Genomic DNA, 24,060 nt, shown 5'->3' on the forward strand with positions numbered 1-24,060 from the left:
TATTTGAGAGGCAATAGCCCCTCCATCAGTTCTTCTAGAAACTCAGCTAAGAGCCATCCACTCGGAGCATCCGAGACTTTTTCATCTTTTCCTCTTTCTACTCTCCTGACGCTTCTCTCTTCTGCCCCATCTGTGGCTTCTGTTTCCTCCTGTCTCCTTGAGTAAACCTCTGCCTTTAAGCCACTCTCTGCTTTGAAACTTTCTCTGTATATTTTACCACCAAACACTCCAAGTCAAGGAGCTGGTGGATTCCTTTCATCATAATCAAATGTGAATTCTCTCCTGGTAGGTGGAGGTCTCATGAGAGGCCACCTTAATTCAGAGTCTGTTGGCCAGTCTACAGGTGGCTGCTCAGGATCCATCTTCCACCAGTCACCTGTGGTTTAGTGCTCAGGATTATATGATACAAAATGCCTGTTTCCCCAACTCTCCCTCTTTAGGTGGCAGGCACTGGCTTAATGTTCCCTAACAAAAGGCAGCGTAGCATAAGAGAGCTGTAAGTCAGGAGAATAGAGGCAGCATTCCCATTTTTGCTATTAAGTAGTGAAAGACAGGTTATTGACTATCTTGGCTGTCTTAGCTTGAGTTCTGCAGAAGCAAATTCTGAGACAGGGATGTGGGTACAAGTTGTTTATTTGGGAGGTGGTCCCAGGAAGCCACAGGTGAGGGTTGGGGAAGTGAGGAGGATATCCAATAAGGGGTACTGTAATGAGCAGGTTACTTCCGAGGGGAACTGGGGCTCCATTCCTCAGAGATATGTATAGAGAATATTCAGAATTGTTTGCCTAAGAGGCAGGGAAAGTGAAGTCTTACTTCCTGGATCCTTTGGGAGTCAGGAAGCTGGGCATTGTCTCCTGGGTACTTCTGGCCCTTCTGGGTCAAGAGTGCTTTTCATCAGAGTCTTGGGAAGCAGCTCATCTCTTGGAACCATTTGCTGCAATCTCAGGGAGAGTCCAGTGGGTATGGGGGATAGAGGAGGCTGGCTACTGTAAGGCTTAGCTGACCTCTCTTGTTCTGTATTCCAACTGCTCTAGCTCTCAAGAGATCAGTTCTCTGTAGATCTTAGAGATGGGCTTGGGCTGAGAAAAAGTAAGAGAAGAGTGGAGTGAATCCAGCTTCGAGACTCCCAATACAACAAACACATAGGATTACTTAGAATGGCTGAAGCTGTGACTCAATTTGGATATCTCGTAGTAGAGGCAGTAGTAAAGCAGCTTATGGCAGATCCAAGTAATGAATCCTTCTGCAGCCACCCAAGTTAAACAGTGTATTCAACAGCATGGGGAAGCTAAAGGGAAACAAAACCAGGAAAAAGGAAGCACACCCATTTTCACTGGAGTGAATCTGTGGATCTTTCTGGATGTGCGGAACAAAGAGATGCTCAGGAGAAGTCCTCTCGCTCTTCAAAGCTCACATAAAATGAGTCACAAGGGCTCCAGCGCGTACCTTAGTCTACAGACGTGCCCCGTTCCATCATTTGGAGTGGTGCTCTGGCAGGGCAGGTTATGACTGGGTCCTTGGAGACTATAGGAACCCCTGGATCTCAGCAGGTGAGGTCTTGGCATCTCAGCCTCTCTCTCCAGGTTCCTGCCTTGAAATAGCCAGAGCCCAGAAGCTGAAGCAGCTATGAATCTGGACATAGAGTCTGTCTGTTGCCTCAGCTTCTCTGTGGAATAAAATAATCAAGTGTCCAACCATTAGGCTGTGACCCTGCTCAGAGTGAAGATACAAATACCCCTCCACCTCTCTTCTCGGGTGACGGTCCTCTCAGCAGCACTGTCTCAAAGACCTGGTATTATCAGATCAAATTAAACCAAAGTGGAAACAAAATTCTTCTCTTTTCCCTGATTTATAGATGGACTACTTTTTTAAATGTTTATCTGGCTGTGCCAGGTCTTAGCTGTGGCACTTGGAATCTTGATCCTCATTGTGGTGTCTTTAGTTGTGGTATGGGAACTTGGTTGCAGCCTACGGGATCTAGTTCCCAGATCAGGGGTCAAACCCCACATTGGCAGCTTGGATTTTTAGCCACTGGATCACCAGGGGAGTCCCTCATTGAACATTTTAATAGAACTGCAAGTCAGTCTGCGTTTGGAGCCATAGCTGCTTTTCATGCTTGTGCCCTGGTCAAAGTTTTCTGTTTTTTGTTTTTTTTTTTTTAATAAAGAGAGCCTGCAGTGCAAGGCTTAGCAAGAGAGAGGGAGGCAAGAACAGAAAGGCACTGGAGGATGGAGGTCAAGGATAGCAGGTCACAGACAACCAAACAAGAGCAGATTTGCCTTTGTTTACATTGCCAAAGGGGAAAAATTAACTTGATGGAAAGGGTAATTAAGCATTTCTTTTCCCATCATGGTCCAACCCGGTTTCATGTCCAGCTGTTCCGATTCACGTTGTGATGCTCCTTCATGGAGCCGCAGAATGAAAGACAGCCAGTGTGTCATTGATGTCACACTGCACCACTTCCGCTACTGTTAACCTTTACTTTATAAACAGGGAAAATTTGTGTAAAACCTCAAGTAGGCAGATGGCAAGTGAAGAGTAGAAAGGTTTACGGAGTTGTTGTCTGGAAGGAAGAGATCATTTGAACAATTCAGCAGATTAGCGTTATAAAATGTTTAAGATGGATTATCTGCCTAGACACCCTCAGGTCCTAAGATGCTGAAACTGAGATTATATAAAGTGAATGGAGTTTCTAGTTGTACCTCTGGAATCGCACCCCCAGACTAGTGCCCATCCACTCATGATCAGTTCTCTTATTTGCTTATATTTGCAAAAACATGTTGCAGAACAAGCTGGTTTACCCAAGTGTACTGTTTGGAATATGGAATATGTTTTCTAACAGAAACAGTTAGGGACTTCCCTGGTGTCCAGTGGTTTGAGACTCCATATTTCCACTGCAGGAGACGGGTTCCATCCCTGGTGAGGAACTAAGCTCCCGCATGCCACAGGGTGTTGCCAAAAAAAAAAAGAAACCAAGTTAATAGACATGATGGTATTTCTCTCCTCTGTGTCTCAAAGACTGTTAGTACCTAGATTCCGCAACTCTGGTAATGATTCTCCACTTTTTAATGGGGGTTAATGAGAACATAATGGAGACAAATGACTAACCGTAGCTCAGCTGCCACTGCTCAGAGCAACATCCTGTCCTATGCACCCGGTTCCTTTTCAGGCAAGTACAGTGCAGCCTGTATATCCAGCATTGCAGGTCCCACACACAGTTCAGAGCCTTGCCATTTGAATCCTCTGGAAACATATTACAGGATATATTTTTCCTGTATGTATGGAGGTTTCATCACTGCAAAGCTTCAAGGAGACCTTAAGCAGCTGTTGAGACTAGTTTATTGTGAATGATCACACTGTTCATCTGGAAGAAAAACTACTTTATTCCAATTGCTTCACACATTAAACCAGCTATTCAAAGGAACAGGCCAGGATAAATGTTTTCCTTGGTTTAATCAGTTTACAAGAATCAAAGAACATCCTGATGATTCAAAAGACTGTTCTACACATCTGTGTCTCTTTTGCTCTCTCGCATACAGGGTTATCGTTACCATCTTTCTAAATTCCACATATATGCATTAGTATACTGTATTGGTGTTTTTCTTTCTGGCTTACTTCACTCTGTATAATAGGCTCCAGTTTCATCCACCTCATTAGAACTGATTCAAATGTATTCTTTTTAATGGCTGAGTAATTCTCCATTATGTATATGTACCACTGCTTTCTTATCCATTCATCTGCTGATGGACATCTAGGTTGCTTCCATGTCCTGGCTATTATAAACAGTGCTGTGATGAACATTGGGGTACACGTGTCTCTTTCAATTCTGGTTTCCTCGGTGTGTATGCCCAGCCATGGGATTGCTGGGTCATAAGGCAGTTCTATTTCCAGTTTTTTTAAGGAATCTCCACACTCTTCTCCATAGTGGCTGTACTAGTTTGCATTCCCACCAACAGTGTGAGAGGGTTCCCTTTTTTCCACACCCTCTCCAGCATTTATTGCTTCTAGACTTTTGGACAGCAGCCATTCTGATTGGCGTGAAGTGGTACCTCATTGTGGTTTTGATTTGCATTTCTCTGATAATGAGTGATGTTGAGCATCTTTTCATGTGTTTGTTAGCCATCTGTACATCTTCTTTGGAGAAATGTCTATTTAGTTCTTTGGCCCAGTTTTTGATTGGGTCGTTTATTTTTCTGGAATTGAGCTGCAGGAGTTGCTTGTATATTTTTGAGATTAGTTATTTGTCAGTTGCTTCATTTGCTATTATTTTCTCCCATTCAGAAGGCTTTCTTTTCACCTTGTTTATAGTTTCCTTTGTTGTGCAGAAGCTTTTAATTTTAATTAGGTCTCATTTGTTTATTTTTGCTTTTATTTCCTGTATTCTGGGAGGTGGGTTATAGAGGATCCTGCTGTGATTTATGTCAGAGAGTGTTTTGCCTGTGTTCTCCTCTAGTTTTATAGTTTCTGGTCTTACGTTGAGATCTTTAATCCATTTTGAGTTTATTTTTGTGTATGGTGTTAGAAAGTGTTCTAGTTTCATTCTTTTACAAGTGGTTGACTGGTTTTCCCAGCACCACTTGTTAAAGAGATTGTCTTTTCTCCATTGTATATTCTTGCCTCCTTTGTCAAAGATAAGGTATCCATAGGTGCGTGGATTTATCTCTGGGCTCTGTGGGAGAGGGAGAGGGTGGGATGATTTGGGAGAATAGCATTGAAACATGTATAATATCATATAAGAAACGAATTGCCAGTCCAGGTTTGATGCAGGATACAGGATGCTTGGGGCTGGTGCACTGGAATGACCCAGAGGGATGGTACAGGGAGGGAGGTGGAAAGGGGGTTCAGGATGGGGAACACGTGTACACCTGTGGTGGATTCATGTTGATGTATGGCAAAACCAATACAATATTGTAAAGTAAAAAATAAAAATAATAATAATAATAAATAAATGATAAATGGTTTAAAAAAATCATGATGATTGTGTTTCTGTGTGACTTTCATGTCAAGCCAGGGTACTCACGTGAGGAGGCTTGCATGTTACAGAGCAAGAATATTTTATGTGTAGGTGTTCATGCATGGTATTTATTTGGTTTGGACCCAGTAGAACTTTTGCACCCAAATGACCACTTGCCTCTACTCTCAATAGTAGGCAGGGACTGCCTCTCTTACTAGATGGATTTAGTTCACCTCCTGTTCTCAAAGACAGTTAATCATCCATTCACAAAGTGTTTTTTGACAGCTGGACTATCCTCCTCATTTATTAAATATCTCTCCATATTGTTTTGAGCTATTTGCTCAAATCAAATCTTCCTTAAGAATTCAAGAATTGCCATCACTGATGAATTTATGCATGGACATCAAATTCTATAGCTCCTCAATTATAGTACTAAAAATCTTTCATAAAATGGCAGTGTCACTGGCATTATACATTTCTATAGTTGTTTTTAACCTTGTTGGGGTCACATATCCCCATAAGAATATGACAGAAGCTCTCTCCTCCCAGAAAAAATGAGCATATGAATATAAGCACACATTTACATATCATTTCAAAAAGGTTTGTGGTCCCCTAGAGTATATTTAGTGATGCTGTAGGGTTAACAGCTTTTGTTCTAAGGGGACATTTTCAAAAGAAAGAATATTTATTTTGATTTATAGTCTAGATATGTTGATTAAAAAATTCAATAGTATCATCATTTATCATCACAGCTTAAATCTATACGTGTACTAGCCTGTGTAGGCATTTGTGATTGACTGCATTAAAAATGACCTACTGTTTAGAATTTTTGTCTTTAGAACTTCGAAGCCAAAGCTATTCAATTTAATATTTGCATTTGAAAAAACTGTCTAATAGGACATTGACCTTAAGGATTTTGCAAGTCACGATCTACATATAAAATTTAATTCAAATTCTTTATTAAAATAACATTGACTGACTCTCGGAATTAGGTGATAACTCTTCTACATTTTTTGAACACTATCAAATGATAATTTTTAGAATTAAATAAAATGTGAATCCAAAGTGATTCAAGAACTTAGTATAATAAATAACAAAACAACAACAACAGAAAGAATTTAGTATATACAGCTACAGTTTTCATGGTAGTTTATGGAACTTACAAAGGAAAAATACCCTCTTTTAATGACTGTATACTGGATTTATTTTCCCTTCTTGATTATGAATAATGACTTTATATGCACATAGAGTGCAGCTTTCATCACCTCCAGAGCAGAAAAGCTCCACTGTCATTTCAAACCTTTGACTATATGTAATGTAATAGGAGCCATGGTTTAAAACATTCAGGGTCAAATTTAGTCTTGCGGAATTCATGAGACTGGAAATTCACATAGCTCTTTGAATAGAAAAACTGTGGTGGGAACAATCTTCCATAGCCACCTGGTGTTTTGTACATGCTGTATGAACTTATACTTTCTATCTTCCTTTATTACTGTAAATAAAACAGATGCGCATGCATGAAAGCGTTTCTGGAAAAAAAGACTCACATACAAGACAAGACGAACTTGTGGCTTTGGCGATGGGTCACGTGATGTGAAATCTTTGTCATCACATAAAAACGTATTTCACACAGCATATATTCGAATATTGTATTTCTAGGATGCATAGTTCTTTATATATTTTATTTCCAAAATCAGGGCATATCTTTAAAATTTAGAGTGTGTTATAGTTCATTTGGTCTCATTTTTTTAAATTCTACACAAAATAATAGAGCAAATAACAATTGATGCTGTCTTGGATTCAATGAAATACATTGTATACATTAGAGCACATAAGATCAGAAAGTGCCTTAGCAATGTTGTAGCAACTCCTCAAGGAAACTGAAATTAAAGGGTCATTTAACTTGCCAAAGACACAGATTTTGGTGACAAAATCGGCATAGTCTAGTAAGTAATTTTTTAAATACTTTCACCCATTGTATGTGACTCATAGTACAGTTAACTTATAAACTCACTGTAAATCACTTTTCAAAAGACCATTTCTTAGGTCATATTTGGTTCATGAAACATAATGTTGATGTAAATTATAAAGTTTAGTGAATTATTCTTAAGTATAAATGAATAAATTCTAACTGCATACAGAATCTTGGATAATTTTGAAAGAAATGAGTGTTTACCAGAGTACCTATCAGATGATACCATTTTCTATAAACTAGTAAAACTAAAACACTTTCAAAATTAAATTTAGCCTGGTCCATGTAGTACCTTTTTTAAATTGTTCGTTTTCAGTGTTCATGTTGAAAAAGTATTCAACTGATATTTTTTAATTCAAGTGTTAGTTTAAAAATTAAAAAGGCGTATTTTAATGGGAGCTAGTTTAAAACAGGTTGACTTGAGTGAGATAGCAGTTTGGGAAATGTGTCTGTGCTAAAGTTTTGCTTCCAAATTTGGACTTTGAAATTTATTGTCAGTCTCAGAAAGAAATAAGAAGCTGTGCAGATAATTAAACATTTGCCTCGGGGGAATTATTTGCATTTAATTAAAAGCATACACTTTGGGTGTATACTTGCTTCACTGGTTATTAAATCTGAATCATATGTTAACTACCCAGATTTCTCACTTGTCCATCAAATGTTGCTAGTGGCAAGTTGGAGAAAAAACTTTCTCATCATATTCCAAATCATATTGTTTGTTTGAAGCTATCTCCTCGTTTGGAGGTGGGGGGGGGGGGGACAAAAAGTAGGTAAGAGAAACAAGAATGATTTATTTTAGATTCCAACTGATTCAGCTCTGTTAGGGGTTAAAACACAACTCAGGAGCAAGAACTCAGTAGAAAAACCATTTGTCAGTAACAGATGCACTGGCCTGCCATCCTCTGCTCTCTCCATGGCCACACGCATACAAGATTAGCTCATGGCTTTTTGGCATCTTTGGATCGCATTTAACCTCCAAAATCACTGCAGATGGTGACTGTAGCCAAGAATGAGAAAGACGCTTATTCCTCGGAAGAAAAATTATGACCAACCTAGACAGCATATTAAAAAGCAGAGACATTACTTTGCCAACAAAGGTCTGTCTAGTCAAGGCTATGGTTTTTCCAGTGGTCATGCATGGATGTGAGAGTTGGACTATAAAGAAAGCTGAGCACCGAAGAATTGATTGTTTTGAACTGTGGTGTTGGAGAAGACTCTTGAGAGTCCCTTGGACTGCAAGGAGATCCAACCAGTCCATCCTAAAGGAAATCAGTCCTAAATGTTCACTGAAAGGACTGATGCTGAAGCTGAAACTCCAATACTTTGGCCACCTGATACGAAGAGCTGACTCATTTGAAAAGACCCTGATTCTGGGAAAGATTGAAGGCAGGAGGAGAAGGGGACGACAGAGGATGAGATGGCTAGATGGCATCACCAACTCAATGGACATGAGTTTGAGTAAACTCTGGGAGTTGGTGATGGACAGGGGGCCTTGCGTGCTGCAGCCCATGATGTCATAGTCAGACATGACTGAGCAATCGAACTGAACTGAACTGAACCACGAGAAAAATATACACTAGATTGTAACCTCTTTGAGGGCAGAGATTTGTTGTTTTGTTCACTGTTGACTCCCCAGTATCAAGAACCATGTCTGATGTAGAGTTGGCGCTTAATAAATATTTGTGGAATGAATGAAAAATTTATTTTCTGTCATTCTACTGATCTACTCATGTGCTCTTCCCGGTGATTTTTGAAGAGCCTCCAGAGAAGTCCCAAACATCCAACAGGGGACCATTTCTAGCTTTGCAAAAGTCCATAAGTCACTGGAATCCTTTTAGCCACATTATTTCCTGTAAAGTACATCATATGATTTTAGAAAAAAAAAAAAAGTGAACTTATACTGGTCCCACGTTTAAATCTGCTACACGAGGGAGAGGGTGAAGTTGCACGAACAGGTCTGTGCTTCCCCTTTGCTACTGTTCTACTGGTATAGCTGCTGAAGAAGGTGATTTTGATTACCACTGGATTTCAAAGCTCTACATCTGGCCTTTTCAAAGACTCAAGGCTCCCATATATGCACAATGACAATAATGGAAGCATTAAGGACATTAAAATTATATTCCTTTAATCTTCTCTATTTTGCTTCCTTTCATATCGTTCTGCACAGTTCTCCTAAGACTTTCACTGATGCATAGAGCCTGCTTATATTTTCTTCTTTGCTGTAAAAAAGATGTTCCAACTGAATCCTTACAATTTCTACCTTGTAAACTTTGTGAAGACATCATATGTAGTACTTTAAGAAAAGCTTATTTATTGATAAAGATATTTAAGCATTTTAATGATATCATTTTTCAAATAATAAAATTTTCCCCCCAAACATGTATCTGTTCTTTGAGTTCTGGAGGCTGCTGTATTTCCTGGCTAAAAACACTGACTAAAGGTTTTGTTTGTTTGTTATGTCAGATTCTGCAGAGGATGATAATATAACAAAAGACGGTGAAGAAACAGATCATTCTGTGTGTGACCAAGAGCATCCCAGTGGTAAGTTGTGGGACTTGCTTGTTTCCTGCTAAGGAATACTACATTTTATAAAACCCAGGTTTTAGTTCCTCTGGAATCTTGAACAACTCTGAGATTTATGGATGCCTACCCTCCACACAGTCAAAAATTGGTGAACAACTTTAGAGTCAGCTGTCTGTATCTGTAGTTCCATATCCAGTGATTCAACCAACCACAGATTGTGTTGTACTATAGTACATATTTGTTGAAAACAAAGTTACCTCTATGTGGCCTGCACAGTTCAAACCTGTGTTGCTCAAGTGTCAACTTAGATATCAGCTGATGGGTCAGTCAGTCAGTCTGTCAGTTCAGTTGCTCAGTCATGTTCAACTCTTTGCAACCCCATGGACTGCAGCACTCCAGGCTTCCCTGCCCATCAACAATTTCCAGAGCTTCTTCAAACTCATGTCCATCGAGTCCATGATGCCATCCAACCATCTCATCCTCTGTCAGCCCCTTCTCCTCCTGACTGGTAGCTGCCACATTTAGAAGGGGTGTTTGCTCTCCACAGTTCACTCACTAATTGTGTACCAGGCTGGCTTCATTTATTTTTGTTACCTGATTGAGGTCTATAGGCATTAGATTTGCAACTGCTGAAAAGAAAATATGATACCAGTGAGAATAAATGTGAAACATGGCGACAGTAGATCCAAGAGATTAAATTCGTAACTCCTTGGAATACCAAGAAAAGATAATAGAACAAACAGAAATGAAGCCATCTTTAAAAAAAAAAGAAAAAGAAAAAATATTTTCCTAATGCAAACCAGTTCCTCCACCCAAAACACAAGAGTACATGTTATATTTATAGGCAAAGGTAATGAAAACTCATATGAGAACAGAAACCTACAAATCCTCATGGAATTTCTGAAGATCAATAATAAAGGAAGGCTTTTAAAGCATCTTGGAAATTCAAAATCAGTTTATAACTAAAATCGCCAAAATCAAATTAGCCTTAAACTTCTTTCACAACTCTAAATTCTCCAAAAAAAAAAAAAAGAAAGAAAGAAAAGAAACATAAAAATGGAGTAACATTTCCAGAGCTCTAATGGACACTGCATCTATATTTAGTAAAGTTATTATTCATGCATGAAGTCAAGAGTAATATTTTCTTAGGAACAGAAAGATTAAGAAAACATGCCACCCAAAGTGTCCTTTCTGAAGAAACTAACAAAAGACCTGTGCAAAAACAATAAATACAGAAAGAAAGGAAGCATTCAGGACTGAGAAAGGCACAGTTGGAAAGGACTATGTGATAAGAGACTCATTTAAATGTATGAAAATGTTGGAATAATTGTTTCAAAATTAGTATCAAAAGAGCTTACTTAAATGATTGCTTTTACCTTTGAAAATTATAATATTTTTTTAATGAGAAAGAAAAAGAAGGAGCCAGTTTTTATTTCAGCAGTGAGAGACTGAATGATATAGACCATTACTCTGACTGGACAACCTGGACTACACACACACATATATGTCTTTATATATATATGTGTATATGAGTATAGAGAGAGAGAATTTGAAACTATTTTTACCTTAGGGAATTTGCTGATTCTGCAAAAGGCATCTTAAGTCCCACTGCTCAAAAGGACCCTGGTAATGTGATATTTTGGGTTGACCCCAAAGATGTATATCTCCGCAGGAAAGACGAAACAGAAGTAGATCAGCCTTCTGAGAGAGATTGCTGCTCAGCTTTAAATCATCTCAATCCCCAAATTAAACTGAGATCAACCCAGATTACCAGTCCCTCTAGGTACCTGAGAAAAGCAAATGTAAATTATTTACTAGATGAAAGAAAGAAAGAGCATTGTAAATGCCAGAAAATAGCCAGAAAAAAAAAAAAAAAGAAACAAGGTAACATGTAAAACAAACAGTCAAGAGTAGGGAACCCACTTGGGCTGAAAATATTAGTGTTCTAAACCTGAAGTATAAAACACAAAGACCATGCAAACCAGTTCCTCCACTGACAAGACAAGATTGAAAATTTTAGCTGAGAACTGAAAATTTAAAAGAGAGAAAGAAAAAGTCTAGAAGTAAAAGATGCCACTCTAAAATGAAGAATTCAGTGAACAGGTTTATGACTTATTAGATGCAAATGAGGGCTTCCCTCGTAGCTCAGTTCATAAAGAACCTGCCTGAAGTGCATAAGCCCCGGGTTCCTGGGTCAGGAAGATCCCTTGGAGAAGGAAATGGCAACCCACTCCAGTATTCCAGAATTTGTGAACTAGAAGTTAGGTCAGAACAATATATCTGAACTAAAAGACAGGAGAGAAAGAATGGCAAACTAAAGAAAGGGGAAAGATGTGCAGGATAAAATGACAGTCTGTTGTGCATATAATTGGAATCCTGGGCAGAAAGGAGAGAGGGAATTGGACAGAGAAAATATCTGAAGAAATTTTGGTGAGAAATTTCCTACAACGAGAAGGGATATCAAATCACAGGTTCCAAAAGTCCTTTGAACTCCAAGCAGAATAATTCCAAAACCATCATAGTAAAATTGCTGAAAGCCAGCGATAAACAGAACATCCAAAAGCAGTCATCAAACAATCGGACCAATAGCTGACTTTTCAGAAGACACGATGGAAATAAAAAGACAATACAAGAGTCACTGCCACCTAAGAACTCTAAGCCCAGAGAAAAATGTATGTTTCAAGGATAAAGATTTGGACTTCCCTGATGGTCCTATGGTTAAAACTCTGTGTTTCCATTGCAGGGAGCCTGGGTTGGATCGCTGGCCAGGGAACTAGATCACACACACCACAACTAAAGACCTCACATGCCAGCAACTAAGACCTGGCACAGCCAAATAACTATAAAAAAAAAAAAAAAAGAATAAAGGTTAATTAACATTTCTGAGCAAGCAAGGAAATGTGCATCACCAGAAAATTCCAGTGTTCTTCAGGTAGGAGGATATTGATGACAAAAGGAATTATAAGGTGACAGAAGGAATTATAAGCAAGGCAAATGGTAGTTACTGGATAAGTCTAAACGAACAGTGATGATACAAATCAATGATGATTATAATAAGAATAGTGTATTGTGGAAGTTAAGATAGACTTAGAGTCAAAATGCACTGCAATAACGGCATTTATTAGGATGAGATAAATTAAAGTATGCTAATAATTTTCCATTGTCATGGAAAATAGGAACACCAATTCATATTAAAATTTGGTAAATCTCAGTGATACCTGAGAGTTAAAAATGAGGTAAGCCCTGCGGTTGTCCCCACTGACTGGAGAGACTTTACGGGCCACAGTGCACAGTCCAGCAGATTTCCTGAGTTGAGGAAAGAGCTGAGTGATGGAAAGCCAAGCATCTAGCATTTCCCAGGTGGAGTCCTGAAGAAGGGAGAGCTCCGCACAGGGAACACTCTAGAGACCTGAGAGTGTATGCGTGCTAAGTTGCTTCAGTCATGTCTGACCCTGTGTGACCCTGTGGACTGTAGTCCACCAGGCTCCTCCGTCTATGCCTTCCTGCAAGGGATCTTCCTGAACCGGCATCTCTTCCGTCTCCTGCATTGGCAGGCAGGTTCCTTACCACTAGTGCCACCCGGGAAGTGCAGAGACCTACAGAGGGAATCCTTCAAGTCTTCAGCAGAGTATTGATCTGCACGTGTGCGAGAGACTGGGTAAACCACATGAAAGGATTTGAGGTCCCGATATCCGGGGCTTCCAAAGGGGTGAGAAGGGTGCCTGTTCCCACTAGCCAGACTGGGAAACCTAAGAATGCATGGGGGGCTCAGAAGGGGTTTCCCTCAGTAGCGGAGCAAAACTAGCAATACGCCAAATACTGCCCTTGTCCTGTGCAAGCCAGCTTCAAAACGACACTGGAAAGGACCAAACTGTTTGTAAATGACTTAACTTATCCTCAGATGAAACTCAAGAACATCTGTAAAACTGGAAACATACTTCACATCCAACAGAGTAATCAACAAAATGACCGGGCATGAAAAGAAGTATTGGGAGACACCTCTCCTTGCGCTTCTTGTGTTTCTGTCTGTTTTATGGGCAGAGAGCGTGAATGCCTTTGTTTTGGCCAGTTTTTTCAAGGATGTTTGTACAGGCATACCTCTGAAATATTGTGGGTTGTGTTCCAGACTACCGCAAGAAGTCAGTCACATGAATTTTTTGGCTTCCCAATGCATGTGAAGGTTGGGTTTATACTATACTGTTGTCTATTAATTGTGCAATAATGCCAGGTCTAAAAAAAAAAGCAATACATATACCTTAACTAAAAAATATTGCTAAAAACTGCTAGCTATCATCTGAGTCTTTGATGAATCATGACCTTTTTGCTGGTGGAGGGTCTCACCTTGATGTGAGCCTTGATGCCGAGGCTGCTGACTGATCAGAGTGGTGGTTGCTGAAGGCTGGAGCAGCTGTGGTCATTTCTTAAAATAAGACAACAGTGAATTTTTCCCCATCATTGACTTTCATGGACAATTTCGCTGTAGCATGCAGTGCTGTGTGATACCATTTTACCCACAGTAGAACTTCTTTCAGAATTGGACTCAATCCTCACAAACCCTGTCGCTGCTTTCTCAACTAAGTTTGTGTAATATTCTAAACCCTTTGCTGTCATGTCAACAGTCTTTACAGCATCTTCACCAGAATTTGATTCCAGCTCAAGAAGTTACTTTCTTTGCTCGTCCATAAGAACTGCTCATCTGCTAAGGTTTTATCCTGGAGTTGCAGCAATTCGGTCACATCTTCAGGCTCCACTTGTAATTCTAGTTCTCTTGCTCTTTCTACCACATCCACAGTTACTTCCTCCCCTAAAATCTTGAAACCCTCTAAGTCATCCGTGAGTGTTGGAATCATCTTCTTCCAAATTCCTGTTAATGTTGATATTTTGACCACTTCCCATGAATCATGAATGTTTCCTAATGGCTTTTCAAATGGCAAATCCTTCCCCAGTTTTCAATTTATCTTGCCCAGATGTATCAGAGAGATCACTATCTATGGCAACTGTAGCCTTATGCAATATATTTCTTAAATAATAGGACTTGAAAGCTGAAATTATTCCTTGATCCATGGGTTGCAGAAGGGATATTATGTTAGCAGGTGTGAAAACAATATTAATCTCACTGTACATCTCCATCAGTGCACTTGGATGACCAAATGCATTGTCAATGAGCAGTAATATTTTTAAAGGAATCTTTTTTCTGAGCGGTAGGTCTCAACAGTGGGTCTGAAATTTTCAGTAAAGCTTGTTGTGAACAGATACATCTGTCATCTAGACTTTGTTTTTCCATATATAGAGCACAGGCAGAGTAGATTAAGCCTAATTTTTAAGCGTCCTAGGATTTTCAGAATGACAAATGAGCATTGGCGTCACCATCTGCATTAGCCCCGAACGAGAGAGTCAGGTTGTCCTTTGAAGCCTTGAAGCCAGGCACTGACTTCTCCTTTCTAGCTATGAGGGTCCTAAATGGCATCTCCTTCCAATAGAAGGCTGTTTTGTCTACATTGAAAAGCTATTGTCTACTGTAGCCACCTTCATAAATATCTTAGCTAGATCTTCTGGTTACCTTGATGCAGCTTCTACATCAGCACTTGCTGCTTCACCTTGTTCTTTTATGTTAAGGAGGTGGATTCTTTCCTTAAACCTCATAAACCAGTCTCTGCTACCTTCAAGCCTTTCTTCTGCAGTCTCCTCACCTCTCTCAGCCCTCACGGAATGGAAGACAATCAGAGCATTGCCCTGGGTTAGGCTCTGACTTTAGAGAATGTTGTGGCTGGTTTGATCTTCTATCTAGACCACTCAGACTTTCTCCATATTGGCAATAATCTTTTTTTTTTTTTTAAATCATTCGTGTGTTTACTGGAGAAACACTTTGAATTTACTTCAAGAACTTTTCTTTTGCCTTCACAACTTAGCTAACTGCTTGGTGCAAGACACCTACACCTAGCTTTTAGCCTGTCTTAGCTTTTGATATGCCTTCCTCACTAAGCTTAATCACTTCTAGATTCTGATTTAAAGTGAGAGATGTATGACTCTTCCTTTTACTTGAACACTCAGACCATTGTAGGGTTATTAATTGGCCTACTTGCCAAGATGCAGGAAAGTATGACCTATAGGGGAAGCTGCTAAGTCGCTTCAGTCGTGTCCAACTCTGTGCGACCCCATAGACGGCAGCCCATGTCCCTGAGATTCTCCAGGCAAGAACACTGGAGTGGATTGCCATTTCCTTCTCCAGTGCATGAAAGTGAAAAGTGAAAGTGAAGTTGCTCAGTCGTATCTGATTCTTAGCGACCCCATGGACTGCAGTCCACCAGGTTCCTCCATCCATGGGATTTTCCAGGCAAGAGTGCTGGAATAGGGTGCCGTTGCCTTCTCCTTATAGGGGAAGAGATAACAATTAATAGGAATCAATCCAGAAGTGGCACAGACGGGGTAATAATAGGAAGTGAAAGTGAAGTCACTCAGTCATGTCCAACTCTTTGCAACCCCATGGACTGTAGCCTACCAGGCTCCTCTGTCTATGGGATTTTACAGGCAAGAATACTGAAGTGGATTGCCATTTCCTTCTCCAGGAGATCTTCCTGGCCCAGGGATTGAACCCAGGTCTCCCACATTGTAGGCAGATGCTTTACCATCTGAGCCACCAGGGAAGTTTCAATAATAGGAAAGAGCACATTAAAAAGCATTAATTGTGTCCCACATCCTCAAGAAGCTAAAAGAAGGAATTAGAAACATGGAAAACATTGAAAGACAGAATTGAATTTCTAGAGATGAAAAACAGAGTATCTAAGATGAAAATTGTACCTGATGAGAATAATGGCAGGTGAGACAGGGCAGAAGAAAAGATCAGTGAATTTGAAGTTGTAGCTAAAGAAACTATCCAGATCCATACACAGGGAAAATGAATGACTGAAGGGAATGAAAGAGCATCAGGGAGCCACGGAACAACTTCGAGTGAGTCCAAATATAATAATCATGAATTGGAATCTCTGTAGGCAGGTATGGGAAGGGGAGACAGGAAAAAATATTTGAAGTAATAGTCGCTTACATTTTTCAGAAACGTCATGAAAACGATGAACTCACATGTGCAAGAAATTCTATGACCCCAAAGCACAAGAAACATAAAATTATACTGAAGTACATCATAATCAACTCAGCCAACAGCAGTGATAAGCAAGAAAATCTCAAAAGCAATCAGATGAAAGAGACAAGTTACATACAAAGAAACAAATATAAGAATGAAGTACAAAAACTACTAACTAAATGGAGCTTCCTTGGCAGTCCACTGGTTAAGACTTTTCCTTCCAATGCGGGGGGAGTGGGTTTGATCCCTGGTCAGGGAGATAAATTCTATATGCATCATGGCCAAAAAATCAAAACATAAGAATAAACAGAAGCAATACTGTACCAAATTCAATAAAGACTTTAAAAATGGTCCACATCAAAAATATCTAAAAAAAAAAAAAAGGAAAAAGGAAAAAGAAATTACAAACTAGAATTCCAAGCAAAAATGTGAATGAATCTTACAAATGTTGTATCTTACAAACCTTAACTAAAGATGGTACAAAAGCATATATGTTGGTACAAAAGCATATGTGTTATACAAGTTCATCTTTATCAACTTTGAAAAGCAGGGAAAATAACTATGACAGGCAGGGTGTTTATTAAACTTGGGTGACTGGGGATGCGATACTGATTGGGCTGGGAGCTGGGCTGAGGGCCAGAGGATTATCCTAAGAATATGTAGTTTCTCTATCTGCTTTTGATTACTTAATTGGGATCTGCATATTGTTTGTATACTTCCCTGATTGTATGTTACATGTTGATAGAAGAGTTAAAAGAGGAAGAAAGAAAGGGAAGAAATAAGGAAAAGAGTAAAGAAAGGAAATTTCAGTGCCAACGTTTGTAAACCAAAAATTCCAGTGTGGAGCAGTGAGCGTCGTCTACAGTGCTGACTTTGATAAAGATAGTAAACAATTAAAAATCCCGCTGCGCTCTGGGTTCTGACAATGTCAGTTAGGTTTAAGAATAACTAGAATAACTTTGAAACATTTTGTAATAGTTACAAATAGAATTATATCACAAGAATTACAGGAATGAATCTTGCTTTCTAAATTCCCCTGAAGATCATACCAAGCATGAGAATGTATTTAGTAATGCAAATAAAAATAATAAGTAACGTTATAACCAAAAGACAATATATGAAAGAGGATGACGCAGGCAAATAGCTATGATGGTAAGCATAATGTAGGTTACTGAGTGTAAAAACCACTCAGATTGAACTGATTTCAATAAAACAGTAAGGCTTTAAAAATCCAAAGTTAAAAAAAGAAAAGAATGTTTGGGAAATGAACATCAAAAGAAAACATGGAAAACTACTTTAGAATCTCTCCAGTTAGAATTCTAGCCAAAAATCTCAAGTGAGAAAGAGGTGGTCATTTTATATCAATAAAAACTTAGAGCCCTGATGAAATATAAGAATGATGGGTTTTTATGTGTCAGATGATATAACAAGATACACTGCAAATAAAATCCAATTGGAAATGCAATGTGGAATTCACAGATATGATATTATCAGTCAATGACAGAATAAATAGACTAAAAATGACATGATATCTTTAAAAAATGTGATTAGCTATGTAGTCCTATTGAAGGGATGGACAGCCTGATCAATGAAACAGAATAAAGAGTTTGGAAATAGACCCCAGGAGATCGGGATTTCAGTACATATTTAGGCTGACATTTCAAAGACAGATGACTCAATAAATGGCATTAAGACAACTAGTTGGCCATTTGAAAAAATAAACTGTATCCCAGTCTCATCCCTTACACCAACTTAAATCCCAAAAGGAGCAAAGAAGAAATGTAAAAATGAAACTATAAAACTACTAGCTAAAAGAACCAAAGGGTGTATGTGTGCTGCTGCTGCTAAGTCACTTCAGTTGTGTCCAACTCTGTGCGACCCCAGAGACGGCAGCCCACCAGGCTCCCCCATCCCTGGGATTCTCCAAGCAAGAACACTGGAGTGGGTTGCCATTTCCTTCTCCAGTGCATGAAGGTGAAAAGTGAAAGTGAAGTTGCTCAGTCGTGTCTGACTCTTAGCAACCCCATGGACTGCAGCCCACCAGGCTCCTCCATCCATGGGATTTTCCAGGCAAGAGAAATATATATATATATATATATATATATATATATATATATGTTATATATATATACACACACACATATATGTATATATACATATATATGTGTATATATGTATATGTATATATATATACACAAAATTTATATATATATATAAATTTTTTTAGTTTTGAAATAAGGACTGCCTTTTGAAATGTGCCTGTATACAGACACATGATTGCGTTATAAAATATGTGCACATAGATGAGTATATGCACTACATGTGTACATAAGCCACATATGTCATCAAAGAGGAAAGTTAGTGGCTAAAGCTGAACATATAAATTTTGACATGATAAAGTGCATAATCAAAGTCTAAAGCAAAGCTACTAGGAAATGTATTCTGAGCCTCAATGACAAGTCAATTTTCTTACTCCAAAATAAAAACTTCATAAATCAATAATAATAATAATGTAAACAACTCAAGAAGAAAATGGGCAAAGGACTCAGTTGTAATTCACAAAAGAGAAAATGCCGTCACTGTTAATATGAAGACATAACCTATCTCTTCATTACTTTAAGATGCAAATAAAACATGATTTTGGTATCTTCTTCTGAGTATCAAACATTTAAATAGTATTGAAAGTGCACAGAATTGGTATGAGGAAGGCATCCAAACATGCTCACACACCATTGGTGAGAGATTAAAGGGCATAACCTCCTCATCAGCAATTTTGACAACATGTAATAAAAGGTAAACTGTTTACCCTTTGATCCAAGAGTTATGCATGAAGAATTTATCCTAAAGTAACAGCCACCAAAAGTATAGAGAGAAGTATTCACAAAAATGCTCGTTGCAGTGCTCTGTTTGATGGCAAAAACAAAAGGGAACATCCCCAAATTTCTCCGTAACATAGAATATAATGCATCTTATAAAATTTCTGAAGAAATTGTAATGACAGTGTAAGCTGCTTATAAAATGTAAACTAAAAAAGAATCAAAATGTAGATTCATTGGAATGCCAGGATACATTTATGTATTTTGTATATTTGTGTATGTATGTGTATAGATACATTTTTTATATTTGGACATACACAAAGACACACACTTATACAGATACATATGTATGTATACATATATATATATACATATATGTAGGTACATACACACACACACGCAAGCGAATGATAGCAGTTTACAGTATTAACAATGGCAATCCCTTAGTTGTAAAATTACTGGTAATTCCCAATACCTGTATTAAGTGTTTCTACGTGAAAACTGACCTTCTTTGGTAACTACAAGAAATAGCTGTAGCAATAATTTACATCAGAAGGTAGATTTTATCGGCCCTAGAAAAGTAAGAAATAGAGGACTACTAGAAAACTATGAATAACTTAGAAATAATCAAAGTCGCTTTAGCCTAGGTTTAAATTTCATCTTAATCTGGGGTATTTTTAGACATAGTGAAAGTAAAATTTTGACCAATAGCAGCAATCAAGTTTCAAGCTTAACAAAAGGACATAATTTCTATTATCTTTAAGAGACACATCAGAGAAACAAATTCTTTGTTCTTAGGAAGATCTGAGCATCTAATAATCTATAAATAACAAAGCTATATTGTTGTTGCTATTGTTTAAAAAGTCTATTTACCTACCAAGTGAGTTTAGGTTTATCCTCCTCTAGAAATGTTTGACCCTAGACTGATGTTCTCAGACCAATGTTAATGCAAATTAATTAAAGCATTAGCTTGAGCCAAACTTAATTACCAGGCCTCACAAGAAACAATCATGTGATCCAGTTCTAAAGGAAAGTGAATGGATTTTGGATTATCTGTTCTAATGGCCCCCGCCCATTAGTATGGATGATTGAGTTCACTGTATAAAAAATATATGTATAAGCTGTGGGATCCTTTATGTTCTTTTGTTTCCTCTGCCAGGAGGGATTAGGGCAAAGGACAGTGGGTAGAATTCAACCAGACTGAATGTAGAGGGGCAAGCATAAAGCATGCCCCATGGGGTCAAGAGAGTGGACGGGATGTGGTATGTCTGAGTGGCTGCAGAGAAAGGCGGATGGACTGGAGCCCCGAAAGTCATCATTACCACACAGCAGGGCTGCCAACGGGTCTTGGCGCTCATACATACCTCCTCCTCCAGCAGCACACCAAGTCCTGGCGTGGCTCAGGAGGGAGCAAGTATGAGCATTTCCGGATTTCAAAGCTGAGAACCTCATTTCTTTCCCCTTTTTTCACTACTTTAATTTCAGAATCAATGAAAAGAAATAGAGGAAAACCATAGAATGGGAAATAGAATAGAAAACAATAGAATGGGAAAGACTAGAGATCTCCTCAAGAATATTAGACATACCAAGGGAAGATTTCACACAAAGATGGGCACCATAAAGGACAGAAATGGTGTGGACCTAACAGAAGCAGAGATATTAAGAAGAGGTGGCAAGAATACACAGAACTATATGAAAAAGATCTTCCCGACCCAGATAATCACGATGATGTGATCACTCACCTAGAGCCAGACATCCTGGAATGTGAAGTCAAGTGGGCCTTAAGGAACATCACTACAAACAAAGCTAGTGCAGGTGATGGAATTCCAGTTGAGCTATTTCAAATCCTAAAAGATGATGCTGTGAAAGTGCTGCACTCAATATGCCAGCAAATTTGTAAAACTCAGCAGTGGCCACAGGACTGGAAAACATCTGTTTTCTTTCCAATCCCAAAGAAAGGAAATGCCAAAGAATGCTCAAACTACCACACAATTACACTCATCTCACACACTAGTAAAGTAATACTCAAAATTCTCCAAGCCAGGCTTCAACAGTACGTGAACTATGAACTTCCAAACATTCAAGCCGGATTTAGAAAAGGCAGAGGAACCAGAGATCATATTGCCAACATCTGTTGCATCATTAAAAAGCAAGAAAGTTCCAGAAAAACTTCTACTTCGGCTTTATCGACTATGCCAAAGCCATTGACTATGTGGACCACAACAAACTGGAAAATTCTTAAAGAGATGGGAATACCACACCACCTGACCTGCTTCTTGAGAAATCTGTGTGCAGGTCAGGAAGCAACATTAGAACTGGACATGGAACAACAGACTGGTTCCAAATAGGGGAAGGAGTACATCAAGGCTGTATATTGTCACCCTGCTTATTTAACTTCTATGCAGAGTACATCATGAGAAATGCTGGGCTGGATGAAGCACAAGCTGGAATCAAGATTCCCGGGAGAAAAATCAATAACCCCAGATACGCAGATAACACCACCCTTATGGCAAAGAGCAAAGAAGAACTAAAGAGCCTCTTGATGAAAGTGAAAGAGGAGAGTGAAAAAGTTGGCTTAAAGCTCAACATTCAGAAAAGTAAAATCATGGCATCTGGTCCCATCACTTCATGGCAAATAGATGGGGAAACAGTGGAAATCATGACGGACTATTTTGGGGGGCTCCAAAATCACTGCAGATGATGACTACAGCCATGAAATTAAAAGATACTTGCTCCTTGGAAGAAAAGTTATGACTAACCTAGACAGCTTATTAAAAAGTGGAGATAATACTTTGCTGACAAAGGTCCATCTAGTCAAAGCTGTGGTTTTTCCAATAGTCATGTATGTATGTGAGACTTGGACTATAGAGAAAGTTGAGCACTAAAGAGTTGATGCTTTTGAACTGTGGTGTTGGAGAAGACTCTTGAGAGTCCCTTGGACTGCAAGGAGATCCAACCAGTTCATCCTAAAGGAAATCAGTCCTGAATGTTCATTGGAAGGACTGATGCTGAAACTGAAACTCCAATACTTTGGCTACCTAATGCGAAGAACTGACTCATTTGAAAAGACTCTGATGCTGGGAGGGATCGGGGTCAGGAGCAGAAGGGGAGGACAGAGGATGAGATGTTTGGATGGCATCACTGACTCGATGGACATGAGTTTGAGTAAGCTCCGGGAGTTGGTGATGGACAGGGAGGCCTGGCGTGCTGCAGTCCATGGGGTTGCAAAGAGTCGGATACGACTGAGCGACTGAACTGAACTGAACTGAACTGAATGTCAGAATAATGAAAAAGAAGAAAATATATATATTTTTGTCCCAAGAGAAGATTGCATATATGTGGCATGTAGAAAAATGGTACAGATGAACTTATTCATGGGGCAGGAATGCAGACGCAGACAGCAGACATGGGAAGACAAGAGTGAGGGGGAATAGAGTAGATGGGATGAACTGCGAGATTGGGATCGACATATACACACGACCATGTGTAAAACAGATGGCTAGTGTCAACCTAGTGTATAGCATGGGGAGCTCAGTTCAGTGCTCTATGGTGACCTGAAGGGGTGGATGAGGAGAGGCCGTGGGAGGGAGGTCCACAGTGAGGGGAAAGAGAAAAATATGCATACATACAGCTGAGTCACTTTGTTGTATAGCAGAAGGTAATGCAATGTTGTAAAGCAACTATACCCCCCACCAAAAACAGAATGAGACAAGTTAAAAGGCAGTGGAGAGAAATAATTCAAAAAGCTTTGCAATGGCCTCTTATCCTCCAAGTGAGCTGACAGTCCTTACTGGTTGCAGAGAAAATCCCTAGTGCACATCACAACCTTAGGCTGCCAGCCCAGCTGGTCCCACCCCATCAGCAGTGCCCAGTCCCTGGTGAATGCCATCTTACTATTCCTGATGGACTTCCTCTGAAAATGTATGGAGTACTGGGAGTGGAGACACCCTGCAGTAAAGTGGCTGCTTCTACTCTCTGAGTGGCCTGCTCATCCCTGTCACTGCACAAAGGCAGATCACAGATAATGAGTTAAGTTTCCAGCAAAGACTACGAGGAGTTACGATGGTCAGTTCCCCATGAACAGTGGCAGAGATGGTTGTTCAGTCGTTAAGTCATGTCCAACTCTACAACCCCATGGTCTGCAGAACACCAGGCTTGTCTGTCCTTCACCGTCTCCTGGAGTTTGTCAAACTCATGTCCATTGAGTCAGTGATGCTAACATCTCAGCCTCTGCCATCCCCTTCTCCTCCTGCCTTTGATCTTTCCCAGAATCAAGATCTTTTCTAGAGAGTTGGCTCTTCACATCAGGTGGCCAAAGTATTGGAGCTTCAGCTTCAGCATCAGTCCTTCCAGTGAATATTCAGGGTTGATTTCCTTTAGGATTGACTGCTTTGATCTCCTTGCAGTGCAAGGGACTCTAATTCAAAATCATCAGTTCTTCAGCACTCAGCCTTCTTTATGGTCCACCTCTCACATCCATACATGACTACTGGAAAAACCATAGCTTGGACTATATAGACTTTTGTCAGCAAAGTGATGTCTTTGTTTTTTAACGTACTGTCTAGATTTGTGATAGCTTTTCTTCCAAGAAGCTAGCATCTTAATTTCATGCCTGCAGTCACCATCAGCAGTGATTTTGGAGCCCAAGAATATAAAATCTGTCACTGTTTCTGCTTTATCCTCATTTATTTGCCTGCACTTCATGGGAAATAGATGG

General features: G+C 39.3%; 1 protein-coding gene across 1 annotated transcript in view; it reads left to right on the forward strand.

Moving 5' to 3' along the window:
- The window catches only part of MACROD2 (mono-ADP ribosylhydrolase 2), a 2,306,040-nt gene that overhangs the window by 2,193,166 nt on the left and 88,814 nt on the right, over window positions 1–24,060 (forward strand). Inside the window, exon 13 of the mRNA XM_068987786.1 lies at window positions 9,390–9,467. Coding sequence (XP_068843887.1) covers window positions 9,390–9,467 — 78 coding nt within the window. The remainder of the gene's footprint in view (window positions 1–9,389; window positions 9,468–24,060) is intronic.

The sequence above is a fragment of the Capricornis sumatraensis genome, chromosome 15 (genome assembly GCF_032405125.1).
Source record: "Capricornis sumatraensis isolate serow.1 chromosome 15, serow.2, whole genome shotgun sequence".
Lineage (NCBI taxonomy): Eukaryota > Metazoa > Chordata > Mammalia > Artiodactyla > Bovidae > Capricornis > Capricornis sumatraensis.